Genomic DNA, 17,379 nt, shown 5'->3' on the forward strand with positions numbered 1-17,379 from the left:
AGTGCTCGCCTGTTCCGGTTCCATATCGCTTTTTAAACTTGTCTTTGTTCGATCGTCGCGTTCCAGCGACGTTCCGCGAATTTTATAGCGCAGTTACCGGTCCAGGTGGAATTGCAAGATACCTTTCGATTCGCAGGCATCATCTGCCTATAGAGCTGGAAACATGTCATACGTTCGTATGACTCGGCGCACTAGGAATTTGTGTCCTACGATCGCTTTGGACTTTCCCATCGAAAATCGCTGGCTGCTGCCCCGGTTTGTTCTAGGCAACGTCCGATAAAAGTACAATGCTCCATTCGCGAACGAGTGTCGGAGAGTTTCCCCGCTTTCTGATGGATAATCGCATGACTGGAGTTTCGAGAGCTTTATAGCTCGCGTAATCCTTTCGTAGATAATGATGTACTGGGGGAGTTTTGAAATACTGGAGTGGTAAGTAATGAGTAGAACGCAGATTTTGTGTATTTATGGAGAAATCGAATAGTTATAGTTTGAGATAGTAAGATTGAAATGGTGTTTTAATTGTTTGAATTGGTAAGATTTGGATAATTTAAAAATGTCAGTGTGTTACTTTTAGTCTATTAGAATTATAAAGGATAGGAAGAACTTTCTATTTTGTTTTTATTTATTGCTAATAATTCGTATTTTGCTAAATTCGTAGTTTACTAATTAGTGGACAGTGCAAAGTAAAAATTGTTTAATATGCAATCGATTTAGAGTACTATTATTGAAATTTTTTTTAAATGTATTTAATTTGTTGCAATGGGGTAACATAATAAATTTTTTAATATTTCAATTTTTGTTTAATATTTATTGAATATTTACATTATTGTAATACAATGTTATTTTTCCAGTAAATTTTTCATATCTCAGTTGAAATTTTATTATGAAATTAATTGAACATTAGTATGGAAAAGCATGAACGATATCCATCGAGTGAAAGCTGGATTAGTGGAATGACTTCACACCAGAAATAGAACCGAATTATTCCCGTTAATTTATTCCACACTCTCGTATAATGATGAATCGTTAACGATCCCGATTTCGGCACCACAACTTCAATTTATGCGACGCATCCACGGTTCCATCCCTGTAGATATTCATATTATTCATTTCATAGTTGCATCACAAAATATAATTTACAATTTTAATGACAATATGTTTTTATCTAATTTATCTCACTTTTATGATACAAAATGTTGTACCTCTGAGTTGTGAAATAAAATCCTGATACTTTTGTCAATTACGTAGATAAATATTTGTTTTCTCTTTAACAAAATCAGGCATAGCAATTAGGACAATTTTAAAGTATAAGTAGAATATAAGTAACAATATTTTAGTAATAGGAATAATACTAATTATAATGACAGTAAATTCAATAAATTTATCTTTGTTCATAATTCAATTTGGAACCCCTTTTACAATACAGAATAATATATCTCGAATCTCTAAAATACATATAATTCTATTAGTACGAGTGCGCCAGTACCTAAATAAATATTACCATTCCTTTAGCAGAATCATGCGCAGTATTTTAAGCAAATGATTTACATTTTCACTACAATATGGTAATGTCCTAACACTGTATTTAATTATTGCGAAAATGAATTCAGGCTGCAGAAAGGTTATCCAAATTAGTTTTATGTTACGATCAATATATATCGGCCTGGAAAATTTAAATATCGAACGAGGTTATAGTAAGGCCACAACATCTTTTAATGTGACTATTTCCTCCTAAAATATGAAACTGCTCGGCCAGCATTCGCCGTAGCCGCGATGGCTGTATAGGAAATTGGAAATTACCGGGAACAGTTGATACAAATGGTGTCATAAAATCTGTACGGCTTACACGGAGATTTTTTAATATAAGAGGGTGGAGGCCTTAAGCATAATGCCAGTTGAATTTTTCATTTATTCCTCCTTCGAGTGGAGTCCGGTGTTTCAGTATTCTTGAGGCAAAGATCGTGGTGGAAAACAGTCAAACTTCAGAGTGCATTGAGTGCATAGAAAATGCACTTTGGGATACTTTCGTACAATTCGACGTGCTGCATTAATAATAAACCTACCATGCTGAAAGATGATAACAACTTGTGTAGATTGATATAACAAAACTGAATTTATTCTCAGTTCGAGCTATTTTTATTATATTAATTTTATATATTAATTATTGGTTAGACATACTCAATAATTTCCTGCGAGAGTGTCTTCATTATTTCAACAATTTTAAACGATAAGACATAGTATTTAATATTATATTAAAATAAAATGTTAATTGTTAATACTGGATTTACTGTGATAATATCCAATGTATATTTATTCAGACATTTATTGATTTTTATTGCAACAATAAATCAAATAAAACAGATTTATTTAATAAATTCTCCACGAATGTATCTTTTTCATATCTATAACTTAAAAATTTGTTCAAATCATTACTAAAAGCAAACGTTAATTTCTTCAACATCCATAACTTAAATCAAAAAATTAAATTAAATTAAATTAGCTTTATTTAAAATTAATCACAAAAATAGTACATATATTATTTTCACATAAAATTCCTAAAATACATAAATAATATAAAAAAGTACGATAAATAAATTTTCTTCTGTAAGATCGTAATCGGGAAATGTATTTTCAAAGAAACCATTATCAATTCTACGTACACGGCGATATAGAACAATAATTATTTGTAAACGCGGAGTCCCCGTGTCCACAGTGGATTCCTTTGTTCGCAGTTTGGAACCGGATCCACGGAAACGATTTGTCGAAATAATCCATAGGAGATTTCGTTCGCCGTGTACACCGGTGCCGTTGATATCGGCGAATGAATAAAAGAAAAACCGAGTCCCGCGAAAAGATTCCATCCACTGTCCGAGGCGATCGGGGAGGATTCTGTGCCAAACGGGGGAAACCTCCGAAACATTTATTTCACCGAGAGACCTGCGTGTATATATGCACCGATGGAAACTTTCCGATGGAATGCTTTTTTCCACGGACTTCGCGAAAATCTCGCATCAGTTTTTATCGCCGGAATAAAAACCGCTGCGAGCGTTGTGTTCGTAACTGCGACGATATTCGTCAACCGTGTGAGCCGGACAAAATATCGTAACGATACATTCGAAAATATCAGGGAAAGTTTTACGAACGAAACGAGGCGAAGTCGGAATTGTCGACAGAGAAATATTACGTCGGGGTAGATGAAGATTGAATCGTAAACGACGTGCAATGAAAGTCCGTGCAAGAATGTTCACAACCCTTTTGTACTGCGATGTCGTTGATACGGCGATACTATATTATTTATTGGAGTTAGTTGTGCAATTGGGACTTTTTTAAGTAATGCTAAATAATTCTTTGTACTTCAGAGTGTTCTCTAAAGATTGGTTAATATTATTGTACTATTTTTCCATGAAATATGTTTCGCAGTGTAGAATGAGGTACTTCACTGACAAGGTTATGTCTTAACCCTTTGCACTTCGATGTCGCCGATACGATTATACTAAATTATTATCTGTTAATTCTATCATGTAAAATATGAAACACAAAAGCTTCTATTTATTAATTTCTATAACATTATACAGTAGTATCATATTTTTTAATTTCAATTCAAATAGCAGAATTCTCGAATGTGAAAAATGTTTGAAGTGCCTAAGGGTTAAAAATGATTGAAATTATTAAATAGATATTATTATAGAATTACTTAATTATTTATTTATATATGTAGATTATATTTACAGATTTGTGTGAATTTGTACTGTTAGTTGATTATATTAAGGCATTGAAATCAGTCTTCGATTGTAAAAGCAAGACACACAGTCGCAGACGCAGTATGTCTTTTGCACTGGTGTCAAAAGTATAATGATTTATTACAGCGAAGTTCAGCTACTTGTCCGGTTTTTCGCCATTTTTATAGCCCAACTTGAAGAAATCTTTCATGATAACGTTGAACGTTACTGTGACCGTACCTTCCACCCTCATACGCGTCACTGCAATCACAAAAGTATATTTCAAGTTTTAGTGAGTTATAGTTATAGCGATCTCGAGTTATAATAAAATATTAAGTTAGCGGGCACTATTTATTTTATTTTTACTTTAAAACGTCATTATTCTTCTACTACGATTCTTCTACTCTAATTTATCATTAAGATAATTATCCTTCTAATAGAATCCTTCTAAAAATTATATTAAACAACATAATAGAAACTCCAGGAAATAAAAATCTCAATAAAAATAAAAATCGCGTGCTACATTGCCTGTTATTATCATTTTAAGTTAACAAGATTATATTTTAATAAGATTCCAGAGGTCAAGGTCGCTAAGATAATTAAAACGAGAATTCTATCGTAGTTATGTTAAGGAAGCTGATACGTGTGATTTCTAACAGACTGCGCGAAACTGATTTGTGCTCGCTATTTTGACAGTCGGAATTGTTTAATTCGATTGGCCGGCCGTACGGAATGTGCATGTTAATACGGCCGACATATCGGCTGTCCTAAATACGTTGAGTCCCCGCGAGGTCAATTAATTTAATGTCAGTAGTACGTCACCGCGAGCCGATGCGAAATCGTTCCAAATATTGCCTTACGTTCTCTTCCGCCGTTTGAGGCTAATATTGCTGGATCAATTAGCTCTGGTCTTCGACCGGTTAGCCAGGCTGCAAATCGTTGCAACGTCGACGACGATTCCGGCACGTATACTGCTACCCTGTAACATTCGGATATTTGCATGCAAATAGCAAATAATATCGACTTCAGGCTATTTTCAGTACTCGGATCATTATCCTGAGAATATTATAACGGAAATAAGTAAATAATATATGAGACAGTGAAAGATATATATTACAATGTAATAAACGTAGATATAAAATAAATAATAATTTGTAATGTACGAAATATGTAATAAACGTAAATATAAAATAAATAATAATTTTTAATGTACGAAATATGTAATAAACATAAATATAAAATAAATAATAATATATAATCTACGAAATACGCGTGACAAAGAAAGCTTTGATGTTTCTTTTGCTAAAAAATTAATGTTTTAGTAATGAATTTAAAATATACATTAGTCATACGTTATAAATTTCTATAAAATTGCATTATTATTACTTAAACGTTTTATGATGAAAATTAATACCTCTTTTCATGGTAACCTGTCTTCAAAGGTAAATGGCATACTCCGTATCCTCGTATGACATCGTGGCCGAATAGGTCCAGTCCGTAAATTGACATGATTAATTGCGGCCCTGAGATATTAAACTTTGTATTACGAATCATAAAAGAAACAAAATATAGTATCAATATATAGAATATTTATAACATACGCAATAAATATATATTTATAAGAGAAAGAAGAATATGTAAAGACTGTGAAAATATTTTTACTTATAAAGAAGATATTCGCATAAATTGTTCCACCGTATAAAAAAAATTATCTCGACATTATTTAAATTTGACGATTCAAGTAAAATGGTAGATATTTCAAATGGCACATAAAGTCTCAGTAAATAAAATATTTTATTTCGATAATTCAAAAGTAAAGCGTCAAAGAAACATTTAATCCTTTTAACGTAAACTATAAAATAAATTTTTTTTTTATTTTGATAATCTATACGTATATTATACAGTCTACTTTTAAGCAATAAACCAGTCGACCTCCGATTTAAAAAAGAAAAGAAAAAACTGATAGACAAAGCCGATAGACTAAGTGTTAAAAGCGCTAACAGAATATCGCGCTCGACTTACATCCGTGCGGATTGGTGCTTTTAAACGTGATTTCTAGAGGGAAATTCCAAACGGCGAGATTTCGCGGGTCACTGCTGCACTTGCACATCTGCGTCAAACCCTCTTCGATGCCCTGATAGAATTTTATCAGCCGAAGCCGGCCGACGACGCGAGGTTAAAATTCACGGTTGAGAGAGAGAGAGAGAGAGAGAGAGAGAGAGAGAGAGAGAGAGAGAGAGCGTGGCGCATGCACCACCGCGGGGTTCAACGTTAAAGCGACGGCATGTGAAAAATTGAGAAAAAAAAGAAAGGAACGAAACTCACGGCGACTACGGTCCATTCGGGGCCAAAGTGAAATCCATACTTGCAGTAGACGTTGTCCGCGTCGTAAAATTCCGCGTGCTCGATGGAACCTATAATCGAGAGAAAAAATTCACCGTCGCCGGACATCGCCGCGGCTTTTTTCGCGGAAAACACGCGAATCGGAGAACGAAGAGAGAGGTCGACGGTAATTTTATTTCTGGACGCGGTGGTTCTCTTCGATCATGCGTTTGTTCGCGCTGCCACGGCCCGCTTTTGTGTACGATTATGCGAATACGTCGCCGTGGTAACGAAGCATGCGCCGGCCCACTTTTCAGGAACATATGGTGCCGGAGAGAAGTTGAATAGAACTCGGGCCATATACAGTGCGCTCCAACCTTTCCTTCTCTTTCTTTTTGTTACGCAAGTGTGCCAAACCTGTTGTATATTTAATTTTTTTTACGTAAGTATATTATTCTTTGACAAAGTTGCTCTGAAATGAAAATAAGAAAGCAATTGTTTGAAAGAATTAATTTTTTGTTATAGTAGTATTAAATAATGTATTATTATATTAGTATCTAATGATATAGTAAATATAGTAGTATTTAACAATGAATTACTTGGTTAGTTTCTATTTTTAAATATGATGGGAGTAATAATTATGAAATCAATATACATAGAAATGGTTTTATTTTAGGAAATCATGGTTACAATTTGCTTTAGGTAATACTCTTTTGAGTCTACTGTTTAAATAAATAGGAGATAATTACGAAATATCACAGCGTGTTGTTTGAAACTATATTTTAAACAATGTCGTTCCAAATATGTCGAGTCTGAATTGTATAGACACATTTAAAATCTTGTTTGAGTAAATTTTCTTTTATATTTAGATTAGTTGAAATTATTTAATGTGAATTAACAAAATATTTCATGAAAGCGTAAGAATGAAAATTGTCTATTAAATTAGAGTTAAAAAAGAGTTATTTGATAACTGAAAAATTCTCTATAATGAAAATAAAAATATCGTTAATATTTGTTAACTGAAATGTTCTTTTATCTTTCAAGAACAAAAACTATGATGGCACTCAATTTAAATTGATTTAGCTTAAAATTAGATTAATTTTGAAATTTAATAAAAGAAAGTCACGGATAAATCTTATGATTATATAAAGGATATTGATATACTTTAAAGTAAATATAGTAATTATATAAAATAATTAAAGTATTTTACAGTCACGGTGCATTTTGCTGAAATATTTATAAACTCATCGATAACAGCAGTGAATAGAATCATTCAAGAAGCAAGCGTGGGAGACGCTGCTAAAAGCACGTGTTCTAATTAAAGAACCGCCGTTATTACAGCACATGCGCGTCGGAACTAGAAATTTAACATCTGGTGGTTACTATCATCAGTTCACAAAACCTAATTCTTTTCGTCTTCCAAGAGAAGTAATAGCATATTGCATTTCTTAAACAGATTAATTAAAAACCATAATTCGCAACTTCGCTACGATTGTGAATCTTCGCAACAATTTTAACGAGGAATATTTATCATAATTCTCACAATTTATGCTAAAAATAATTTGAATAATTTAAGTTATTAGTATTAAATCAAGAAGAATTTTTATCAACGTGAAATGTTTGTCAAATGGTTTCCTAAATTCAATGATTACTGCTAAATAATAGCTTGGTTCTTTTCCCACTGCTGATCAAATGAGATGCTACTGCCATCTGAAAATTAACACGAACTATACTATGATTATGAAATCATACTCTGCAATTTATTTTTATTTTACATTCTGGTTACCGATCGATATCACTTTAATCATTAATCTTGCATTAACGTTGTTAAAATTTCCTCCAACTGATGCAATGCTCTCTGCCTTAACATCAGACAGTAAATCTAATCATCTAAATGATTAAGCAATATTAACTAATCTTATCGGAATCAAAAATGGTACTTCGCAGACAGAAATGAGCGTCACGTTATCGATTCTAATGGAAAACGGAAATTCCATTGCTAAAACTACTCCAACTACTTCAAAATCATGTTTCTTATCAATAGATTGCAGATTTTGTACATTAATAAAAAAATGGACTAGATAAAATATCAAAAACAATTGCAATGTTATCGAAAGCCAGGATATTCAGTTTGTCCTAGTATTATAATTATAATTATATTAATTTCATTTTTATTACTCTTTTATTACTAGTATTATTATTGCTATTAATACTATTATTATATCGAATATTTATGTAAAAATTAAAAGGGTATCTGGCACAATTATGCCAAACAAATTAAATTAAAACTAAATTCAATAAAAACTATAAGCCCATTAAAAAAGTTTAGGAGCACTAGTGCCCTCTGTGCAATTAAAATATTAAATTAATTCAAAGACGAGTAATATTCTTACATAATTTTCACTATATTTTAAAATTTTTATATTTCGCATGAGGTCTGCTCATCCAACTGCCCAATCGAAATAAAGAAACAACCACGAATAATCAGCTCGCTGCTCAACCTTTTATTTGTTCATCGAGTAACAACAACGATCTTACAATGTATTATACTTTATCAGTCGTATCTAGAAAACCGCATTGCCAGAACATGATTCTACTCTGCGAACGAAATATATATATATATATACACAAGATTGAACCGATCGGAATTGAGGTATGTGGCTGGTGTAGGAGAGGGATGTGTGTGTTGGGCCAAAGGGGATATTTGGTACAGTCTCGACGTGCCATCGGCGGGCTGTGACACGTAATTGAAAAATGAACACGTTTTGGCACGTCCAGTCCGTACTTCCGGTCCTCTGCCTGTCGATGGAAAACTTCCGGCCCGATCCCCCCGAATATCGCGAATCCAGACGGACGGCCGGCCGATCGCGGCAGCTAAATTCGATATTTCAATTCATCTACGTATTATCCGTGTACTAGAGTCTCCGTAAAATTACAACCTGCGCCCGGATTTACGACGGTTCACCATTGTTCGACGACGGTTCGCCCGTGTCGCGACGGTGGTCGTCGCGACACGTTCGTCGAAGGTATTGTCGTGAAAACGATCGTAGCGCGGTCGCCAACGTTCGCGAACGTTCACCGGCTCCGGTTCGCAGCCCTCGCGAGTCACTTAACGAGTATCTACCTGGAAAATCGGGGCTCGCCTGTCCCGCTCGCATTTCCCTAGAGGTGTGTACACGCTAGCTAGCTACAATCACGCGTTTTCTTCACGAACGATGACGGTGTTCGGTTGACGAATGGATACCGCGCGTTTACTTTCCGGCGGCGATCTCCTTCATCCGGTTCAGGGCCGAACCGGCCTTGAACCACGTGATCTGTTGCTCGTTCATGGTGTGGTTCAGGCTGATCTTGTCGACCTTGCCGTCCTTGTGCTTGATCTCCGCCGACACCGGCTGCAAATCAAAGGAATCGCTCGATTAGATGGCACGGCTGATCGGAATACTTTTACCTCTATTTTTGGCGACCGCTTGCGCGCCGCGTCGTGCTTCGCGCTACTATTTCGTCGCGAACTCGCTTGCGAAACGAGGATATTTGTGGCGCTAATGAGCTCGGATATTAACTAACTCTGACGTTGTCTATATAAAATTGCGGAATTATCGCCGGTGAATTTTTCGATGAAAGAATTCCGATGTTTTCTCGAGTGTTTGATAATCGGTGGTCCAATTGTTATCTTTTGTTTTCGACGTCAGCGTCGATTACCGCGCAATCTGTTCCCGAGATTTCTTATTTCCGATGATACGAACGAAGCGATTATGCTTGTTTGGAGTCCACGAATTTAATAACAATCTTGGTGAACGTAGCAAAAGTTGCCAGAGTTATTACAATGTTCGTAAAATATAATCTCGAAATTATCATGAGTTTTTCTTATTTTTTTAGAAGTTTTTAGAGTGTGAAAGAAAGTATTTTTTAGTTTGTGGATGTATAAGATACTAGAAGGAAAACTATATCAATTACGATTCACTTGCTGCGCCAGTAAATGACGCGAAAGAAATGATCGTCGGTGACTTTCAAATAACATGTTAAACTTGAGATAGAACACAAAGAGATAGAACATAGAAATTGTTGAACACGTACCTTGCCAGGTGCGAGGTCCTTGAGTCCCAGAAGGCTGATCTTGTCGGTAGGCTGGATTTTGTCGTAATCGCTGGGATTGGCGAAGGTCAGTGGCAACAGACCTTGCTTCTTCAGGTTGGTTTCGTGGATACGGGCGAAGCTCTTCACAATAATGGCACGGCCACCGAGATGTCTAGGTTCCAAAGCGGCATGCTCCCGAGACGAACCCTCTCCGTAGTTCTCATCACCGACGGCTACCCACCTGACGCCATTTTTCTTGTAGTCACGGGCTACGTCCGGTACACCTCCCCATGCACCTGACAGCTGGTTCTTGATTTTATTCATTTCACCGTTTTCGGAGTTGACAGCACTGGAAATATGGTCATTTTATACATTAATCATTGAATTAAAAAGGTGAAACAGAAAACAAGATGGTCGTCAGAATAATTTACAAATACATTATTATAATTTTAGTAAACTCTGCACGTGTTCCATTTGTAGCAGATTATGGATTTTATGCGATTTATGGCTAAATGAGAAGTTAAAGTACAAAACAGTACGGTCAGCAAAACAGTTTAACCCTTTAACCCCCTAACTTTAAAAAAAGAATTAACAAATTTTCTTTTTCTTTTTTAATACTGTGTAGGTATTATGTATTACTGTTTGTTCAATTAAAATTAATCCTGAGCAGCACAATACCGATGTACAAACTTAATACGCCCGCAAAGGATTAATGATACTCGCACATTATTTTCGTGCTTCTAAAATTATTGAAACTTATGCAACTTTCTATAACTCCTTACACAATTTGCCGAGCTTACCCAATGAACATGTTGTTGGAGATGTTGTCCAAGTGTCCACGGTATTTGAGCCAGGGACCAGCAGCAGAGATGTGATCAGTTGTGCACTTGCCCTTGACTTTGATTAAAACTGTCAGGTCGGTAAGATCTTTGCCGTCCCACTTATCGAACGGTTCCAAGAGCTGTAATCTTTGGCTTTTCGGGTCCACGTCGACCTTGACTTTGCTACCATCGGATGGCGGCATGTCGTAGGTGTCCATGCCGGGGTCGAAACCTTTGCTTGGGAGCTCATCGCCTGGAATATTTCCATAAATCAATGAAACATTTATCAAAGCGTCGTCGACTCATAGGAAATCTTTATTTTTATAATATCATAGGTATGACTTGAGTGATTTAAGCTTTTATAAAATACTTCTCATGATAAACATGTAACAAAAATATCATTAATTTTTGTCAGTTGTGGCTGTTACTAAAAAGATATAGTATATTCTATTAAGACTAGACTGAATTGAACGTAGCCTAATTCTCGTCATAATACAATACCATTCACAAGTTCTCAATCAATTGAAAATAAACTAAGACAATATAATTCACTGCACTTTGCATTTTGCTTATTTAAAAAAATATTTATATACTATTTAAGCATTACGTTACAATCCGGAAAGTATAAATAATTTCTCTGATTATATATCTTCTAAAAGAACGAGCATAAAGAGCAAACAAAAAAGTAACTCTATAAATTATTCTACGGACTAGACATCATAAATGTTGCTTTATGATAATGCAGACATAGGATCTCGTATTAACTTAAAAAAAGTTATTATTGGTAATTAACAGACTACTCTAACTATTGCATTCGTGTCTCGTTGTACAATAAAAAACGACACAGGCATTCGGCATTAAATATACTAAAATATACGAAGAGGCTATTAGCTGCTCCATAGAGCATAAATAGAAGCAGCTCATTTGCCTCTCGAGACAGTATTTAGTTTTCTTTTGAACTCCGTCGGAGACTCGAGGTACCGTGGACAACGCGAACTTGTTACGAAAGAGGAAGACGTGAACTATGATTCATCCATAATTATTCACAAATTAACGCGTCGTCGGGAGCCATTAGAAGCTTGTCGTTCTTATAGTAGTGTCTCGCGCGTCGAGTTATTCCCACGGCAATTAGCTCTCGTTATCATCGACTCACCGAAGGGATCCTTCAGAAGGAACTCTTTGCCGTCCTTGCCCTTCAGTTTATCGGTGACAGGATTGAAGTCCAATCGGCCAGCGATGGACAGAGCCGTGACCAGTTCGGGACTGGTGACGAAGGCGTGGGTGGCCGGGTTCGCGTCGTTACGTCCTGTGAAGTTACGGTTGTACGATGTGACGATGGTGTTCTTGTCGCCCTTCTTGATGTCCTTACGATCCCATTGACCGATGCAGGGTCCGCAGGCGTTCGCCAACACGGTTCCTCCGAATTCTCTCAAGGTTTTTGCCTAGAAGGAACAATTTTCCATTATCTCTAATAATTTATTTAACAGAATATCTTTTATCTCTAAATAAGTCCTAACAGCAATTCCAGCTCGACATTTTTGAAATATCTGTCATCCATAAATGAATGCATTTAATTTTCATATTAAATGACAATATCTTCTTTAAGATTATCGTCGCATCGTTTATTATACATTCTGCAAATTATCTTGGTTCACTTGAGACATTTCTGTGTAGGTCATGCATTTTATCATCGTCGACATTATCTTTCGCGGGTGATTAATTTTAAGTACTTGAATTTAGATTGCAAATGAACATCGTTGTTTGCACCGTGAATCACGAGAGCCTGCCAGTCAAATAAGTTATCACAATTGTGGGTCTGATAAGGTATTTAAAGCTGATTCATCATAGATTGCGGTTGATTCATATTTAGATTGGACTTCACACCGAATTGTTCGTGATTATAGAAGTATCGAATCGAAGTTTGTATTCGAAAATTTCCATCGGACTCGTCATCGTAAAGTCTTCAACGCGGTGTACAAAAATCACAAGGATTGTCAAAATGCAAGAAAACGTTGAAGTGAACAATATTCAATAATATTTTTACTTTAATTTTGTAATGAGTCGAGTACGGATTTTATGCACTTTTGAGAAGAATGAAATTCTAATGAAAGAATTTAACATTTTTATATTTTACAGACATTAAAATAATTAAAACAGAATGGACATTTTCTTCGTTTCAATTGGACAATTCTTATTCTGCATAAAACTCCGCAGTCAACAACAGGTAATATATTCATAGACGACTCGAATTTTAATTGCTATATACTGTCGTACGAAAATGACAATTCGCATATATATTCACAGTCGAATAACAATCTCGATGCTATAACAAAGTTATATCATCGAAAAGTACGCGCTCGCATTCAGAAAGTGCTCGACCATTGACACAATTAGACCGCGTATAAATAAGGGGCAAACAAAATATAAATAAATCTTTCGCGACCGTTCCGTGCAATTTCTCGGGTGCCTACTTTTCCATTTCACATTGTCAAAAGTCAAAATACATCGATCCGTTCCAAATTAAGAATTTGGCGTGGGTCGGGCTGGTGGCCGCTTGTAGCGTCGTGTACCAACGCTTGGCACGGAATCAGGCACACAGAGTGGCGAAAACTCGAATTGCCTACGAGCTTTCTAACACGGCTTGGGTAGCGCTATTGGCATACTGAAAAGGTACTCACGATTCCGTCACGTTCGATGGTGGCGCGGATCTGTTCGGATCCAGGTGTAACGTTGAACGCCGACGTCGACTTCAATCCGTGATCCAGAGCCTGTTTAGCGATGTTCGCGCAACGGCCCATGTCCTCGTAAGAGCTGTTCGTGCAGGAACCGATCAGGCCGACCTTGATCTCGTTCGGCCAACCGTTCTGCTTGGCAGTTGAACCTAATCGCAATCATTGACAAAATTATTGTAACGCTCCCGCAAAAATCTTCAGCAATTCATAAACCGCCGAGAAAATAGATGCAACTCTGTCTGATATTTAAAGGCTGCATCTTTGAACGAAATAGTCGCATGAAATTGTTATCGCGACGTTTCGAGCGGTTAAGGTCGTTCCAAGGTCTTCTATAATTCTTTTCAAGACAGATGTAGTACTGTTTGAATATCGATCACTTGATTCGAAGATCAATTAAAGTTTGTATTCAATTTCTCAAACTGTATTAAGTCAAAATTCAACAGCTTAATTCGCTAGAATTAAACTATTTACGTTAAAGAGTATTCAAGTTTGTCTGCAAGATTGGACCAATGCAACATGTTTTGGTTTGAAAGTCATTCTACTTTTAATTAAAACGATGTTCATATTCTTCGCCTTCAAAGTCGAACAAAGCAAAACTAGATTTTAATGTCAGTTTTATCGCTGTTCAAACATCTGTCGCTATTCGAAACTCTTAAAAGATCAAGTCGATTTAAAAACAAAGCGATTCGCTCGCTAAATATAGTACCAAGGCCAATATTAGTCTAGCATTTTCCTGATGTGCATTTCGAAACGCATTCGCGTCGTAACGTGACCGGTGGTCACGCGGACGATTTAGCAATAATAACAAGGGAATCACGTCTTTCTTCTTTCCTTCCCCCAATTGGACGCGAACGGCTCATAATCTTAGCCGTCTGAAGTTGCTCTATGCTTGCTCAATCCGTTTCTGAGCTGATTGCGACAGCCTGCGTCGCAAACAAACGGTCCCGACACCTGAGGCAACGTTTTCAAGTGCACACCGATCGAAAGCCAGCGCTTCACTTACCCAATTTCGAGATCGGGTGGGCGAGGTCAGGGGTGAAGGGTCCGTTGACATGGGGTTCCAAGGTGGATAGGTCCAATTCGATGATCTGGTCGTATTTAGCATTCTTGTCCGCAGTTAGGAGACTGGTTCTGTGCAAATCCGCGGCATCGGCGATCTCCGAGCGACCGGTAGCCCTCAGGTAATCTTGCATGCGGAAGTTGTAGGGGAAGATGGAGGTGGTGGCGCCGATTTCGGCACCCATGTTGCAGATGGTAGCCATACCGGTGCAGCTGATGCTGTCTACACCCGGTCCGAAGTACTCGACGATGGCTCCGGTACCTCCTTTCACTGTGAGGATGCCGGCCACCTTCAGGATGATGTCCTTGGGGCTGGTCCAGCCCTTCAACTCGCCGGTCAGCTTGACTCCGATCACCTTAGGGCATTTCAATTCCCATGGGATGTTGGCCATCACGTCGACAGCGTCAGCACCACCGACACCGATGCAGAGGCAGCCCAGACCTCCGCCATTAGGTGTGTGCGAGTCGGTACCGATCATGAGCAGGCCCGGGAACGCATAATTTTCGAGGATGATTTGATGAATGATACCGGAGCCGGGGTTCCAGAAACCGACGCCGTACTTGGCACCTGCGGTTTTCAAGAAGTTGTACACCTCCTTGTTGATGTCCTTAGCGCGTTTCAAATCCTCATCGCCGCCGATTTGAGCCTCGATCAAGTGATCGCAGTGGATGGTGGATGGAACGGCGACTTTTGGTAGTCCTGTGAAGTCATTCAATTGTTAGAGAAATTTGTGAAACGGTCTTTAATGCCATACGCTCCTCGAAAATTAGAGGAAGAAGATCATCTTCTGATTTCTATTCGTTTTGGGTCGATATTGTTTACTCGATTATTTTTATGGAACGTTTAAAAACTAGCAAGTCGAATACCTCTATAGAAATGCTAAAAAGACTATGGCAAATTATGGTATTTATGAGATTGAAACATTTTTGAAAACTCTATCAATTCGCGATCAATATAGAGTAATAATTTCAAAGTTAACTAAACTAAGCTAAAGTCTTGTTAACTCGCAAACAAATTGCGTTACAAGACGCTGAAATCGCAGACGAATTTGGCAGCGTTTAAAATAGAAAATCAGTGAGCTTCTTCCGGAGGAACGTGTGAAGATTGAGTTATGCGGTAGAAGATAGCATGCCTGAGCTGATAAACTGCAACATAGCCATCTGAGCAGTGGCATCCTGCATAGCCACACGGTCCGGCCGTAACCTAAGGTAGCTTGTTCCTCGGACAATGTCTTGTTTATCGGGCTCGTCAAGATGGGAGTACAAAACTTTCTCGGAGAGCGTTAATGGTCGGGTTAACCTGAAACAATTGCAGAAATATCGTCAATCCGTGTTGTATTAATCATTGAACAGACTACATTGTAGAGAGGTATTTATTAAAGGGTATAGTTACCTTTTTTTCACAACCTTCAGGTTCGCCTCCAATTTGTCGTACGGAAGGTAAGAAGTTTTGTCGAATTTTGACATTGCCACTTTCGCGGCGGCGAAGCTCAACGGACTTACGCTGAAACATCTTTGTTGGATGTCTACCGCGAAGAGAGCGAGCCTCTGTAAAACATTAACAATAATTCATAATTAATTTGTTCGTAGATCTGGAGAATCTTAATTTATATTCGAACTGTGCTATTATTTTATAAAATATTCTCGATCTATTTAGTGTTTCTAAAATACGTACAATTTATTTTATACTTAATGTTTGTAAAATATTTTCAGTCTACTTAATATTTAAAAAGTATTTGTAATTTACCTAATTTTTCTAAAATATTTTCTATTTGTCAGTCTATATGTTTTCTAAATATTTTTAATTTATTTTATGTTTCTAAAACATGAATGATCGATCTATTTTATGTTTTTCATAAACATTGTGAACATTGTTTTCATATAGATATGTATTGATATCTATATTACCAAATATTATTACCAATTATATAAAAAATATTAAAAAATATAAAAAATACTAAAGTCGAGGTCGAAGAAGTCCTAAATTCTGCTTTTATTGCAACTACGTTCGTCATACCATAATCGTTCGTTACAGCACTTTGATTCAATGAGAAAAACTGTTCACTGCAGCATTCGTTCATTATAGGTACCCTACTGTACTTGCAAAACGTACACTTTTATTTGACAATTACAAAATCTTCTATTATCAATTACATAGTAAACATTCAATTCAGTAGAATGTCATACTAAATGCAAGTACGCAAAAAGAACTCGCTTATGCATCATTAAAAACAATTGAAATGTTACAAACTAATTTGTTATATCATACTACTCGATATAAAATATAATCAATAATTCTATTTGCAGCAACATAAATCCTCCACGACGCTAATCAACGTAAACAACCATTCTCAATTTGTGCAATCATTGATACAACTCGCAAAAGTTTCGATAGTAAATAACTTTTTCTGATCGAGCTTATAATTGCATCCGCCACTGCATTGGATTATTAGCTTTGTTTAGACGTCGTCGTTGTGCAAACAATCGCGTCTACCATTATTTACGGACCTGTTTTTCGAAATCGCTTATCTTCGACGATATTAAACCGAACGCTATTTCTGCGCTCGCGTATCGCGTTGCAACTGACAAGACAACGACGAAACACAAATAGAAACGTCTCAGGCGCGCTCCTATCTGGAGAAATTACCCGAC

General features: G+C 36.7%; 2 protein-coding genes across 2 annotated transcripts in view; both read right to left on the minus strand.

Moving 5' to 3' along the window:
- Positions 1–3,693: 3,693 nt before the first annotated feature.
- LOC144468769 (B9 domain-containing protein 1) lies at positions 3,694–6,291 on the minus strand. The gene is made up of 5 exons (XM_078178473.1): positions 6,045–6,291; positions 5,742–5,853; positions 5,134–5,242; positions 4,580–4,698; positions 3,694–3,980 (listed from the first exon to the last, which is right to left on the minus strand). The coding sequence occupies exons 1-5, from the start codon at positions 6,168–6,170 to the stop codon at positions 3,877–3,879; spliced, it is 570 nt and encodes a 189-aa protein (XP_078034599.1). The 5' UTR covers positions 6,171–6,291; the 3' UTR covers positions 3,694–3,876.
- Positions 6,292–8,530: 2,239 nt separating this feature from the next.
- LOC144468868 (putative aconitate hydratase, mitochondrial) overlaps positions 8,531–17,379 on the minus strand; it is a 10,358-nt gene continuing 1,509 nt past the window's right edge. The window contains exons 2-9 of the mRNA XM_078178650.1: positions 16,121–16,275; positions 15,861–16,027; positions 14,672–15,427; positions 13,615–13,817; positions 12,090–12,378; positions 10,916–11,189; positions 10,116–10,464; positions 8,531–9,433 (exon numbers count right to left, since the gene is read on the minus strand). Coding sequence (XP_078034776.1) covers positions 9,293–9,433; positions 10,116–10,464; positions 10,916–11,189; positions 12,090–12,378; positions 13,615–13,817; positions 14,672–15,427; positions 15,861–16,027; positions 16,121–16,275 — 2,334 coding nt within the window. The 3' untranslated portion in view covers positions 8,531–9,292. The remainder of the gene's footprint in view (positions 9,434–10,115; positions 10,465–10,915; positions 11,190–12,089; positions 12,379–13,614; positions 13,818–14,671; positions 15,428–15,860; positions 16,028–16,120; positions 16,276–17,379) is intronic.

Source organism: Augochlora pura, chromosome 4 (genome assembly GCF_028453695.1).
Source record: "Augochlora pura isolate Apur16 chromosome 4, APUR_v2.2.1, whole genome shotgun sequence".
Classification (NCBI taxonomy): domain Eukaryota; kingdom Metazoa; phylum Arthropoda; class Insecta; order Hymenoptera; family Halictidae; genus Augochlora; species Augochlora pura.

Coding starts and splice junctions, on each gene's coding strand:
- LOC144468769 (XM_078178473.1), bottom strand. CDS start 6,170: ATGTCCGGCGACGGTGAATTTTTTCTCTCGATTATAGGTTCCATCGAG. Junction 5,243..5,741: donor AAGCACCAATCCGCACGGAT/GTAAGTCGAGCG, acceptor TTAATATCTCAG/GGCCGCAATTAATCATGTCA. Junction 4,699..5,133: donor ACAGGTTACCATGAAAAGAG/GTATTAATTTTC, acceptor CGAATGTTACAG/GGTAGCAGTATACGTGCCGG.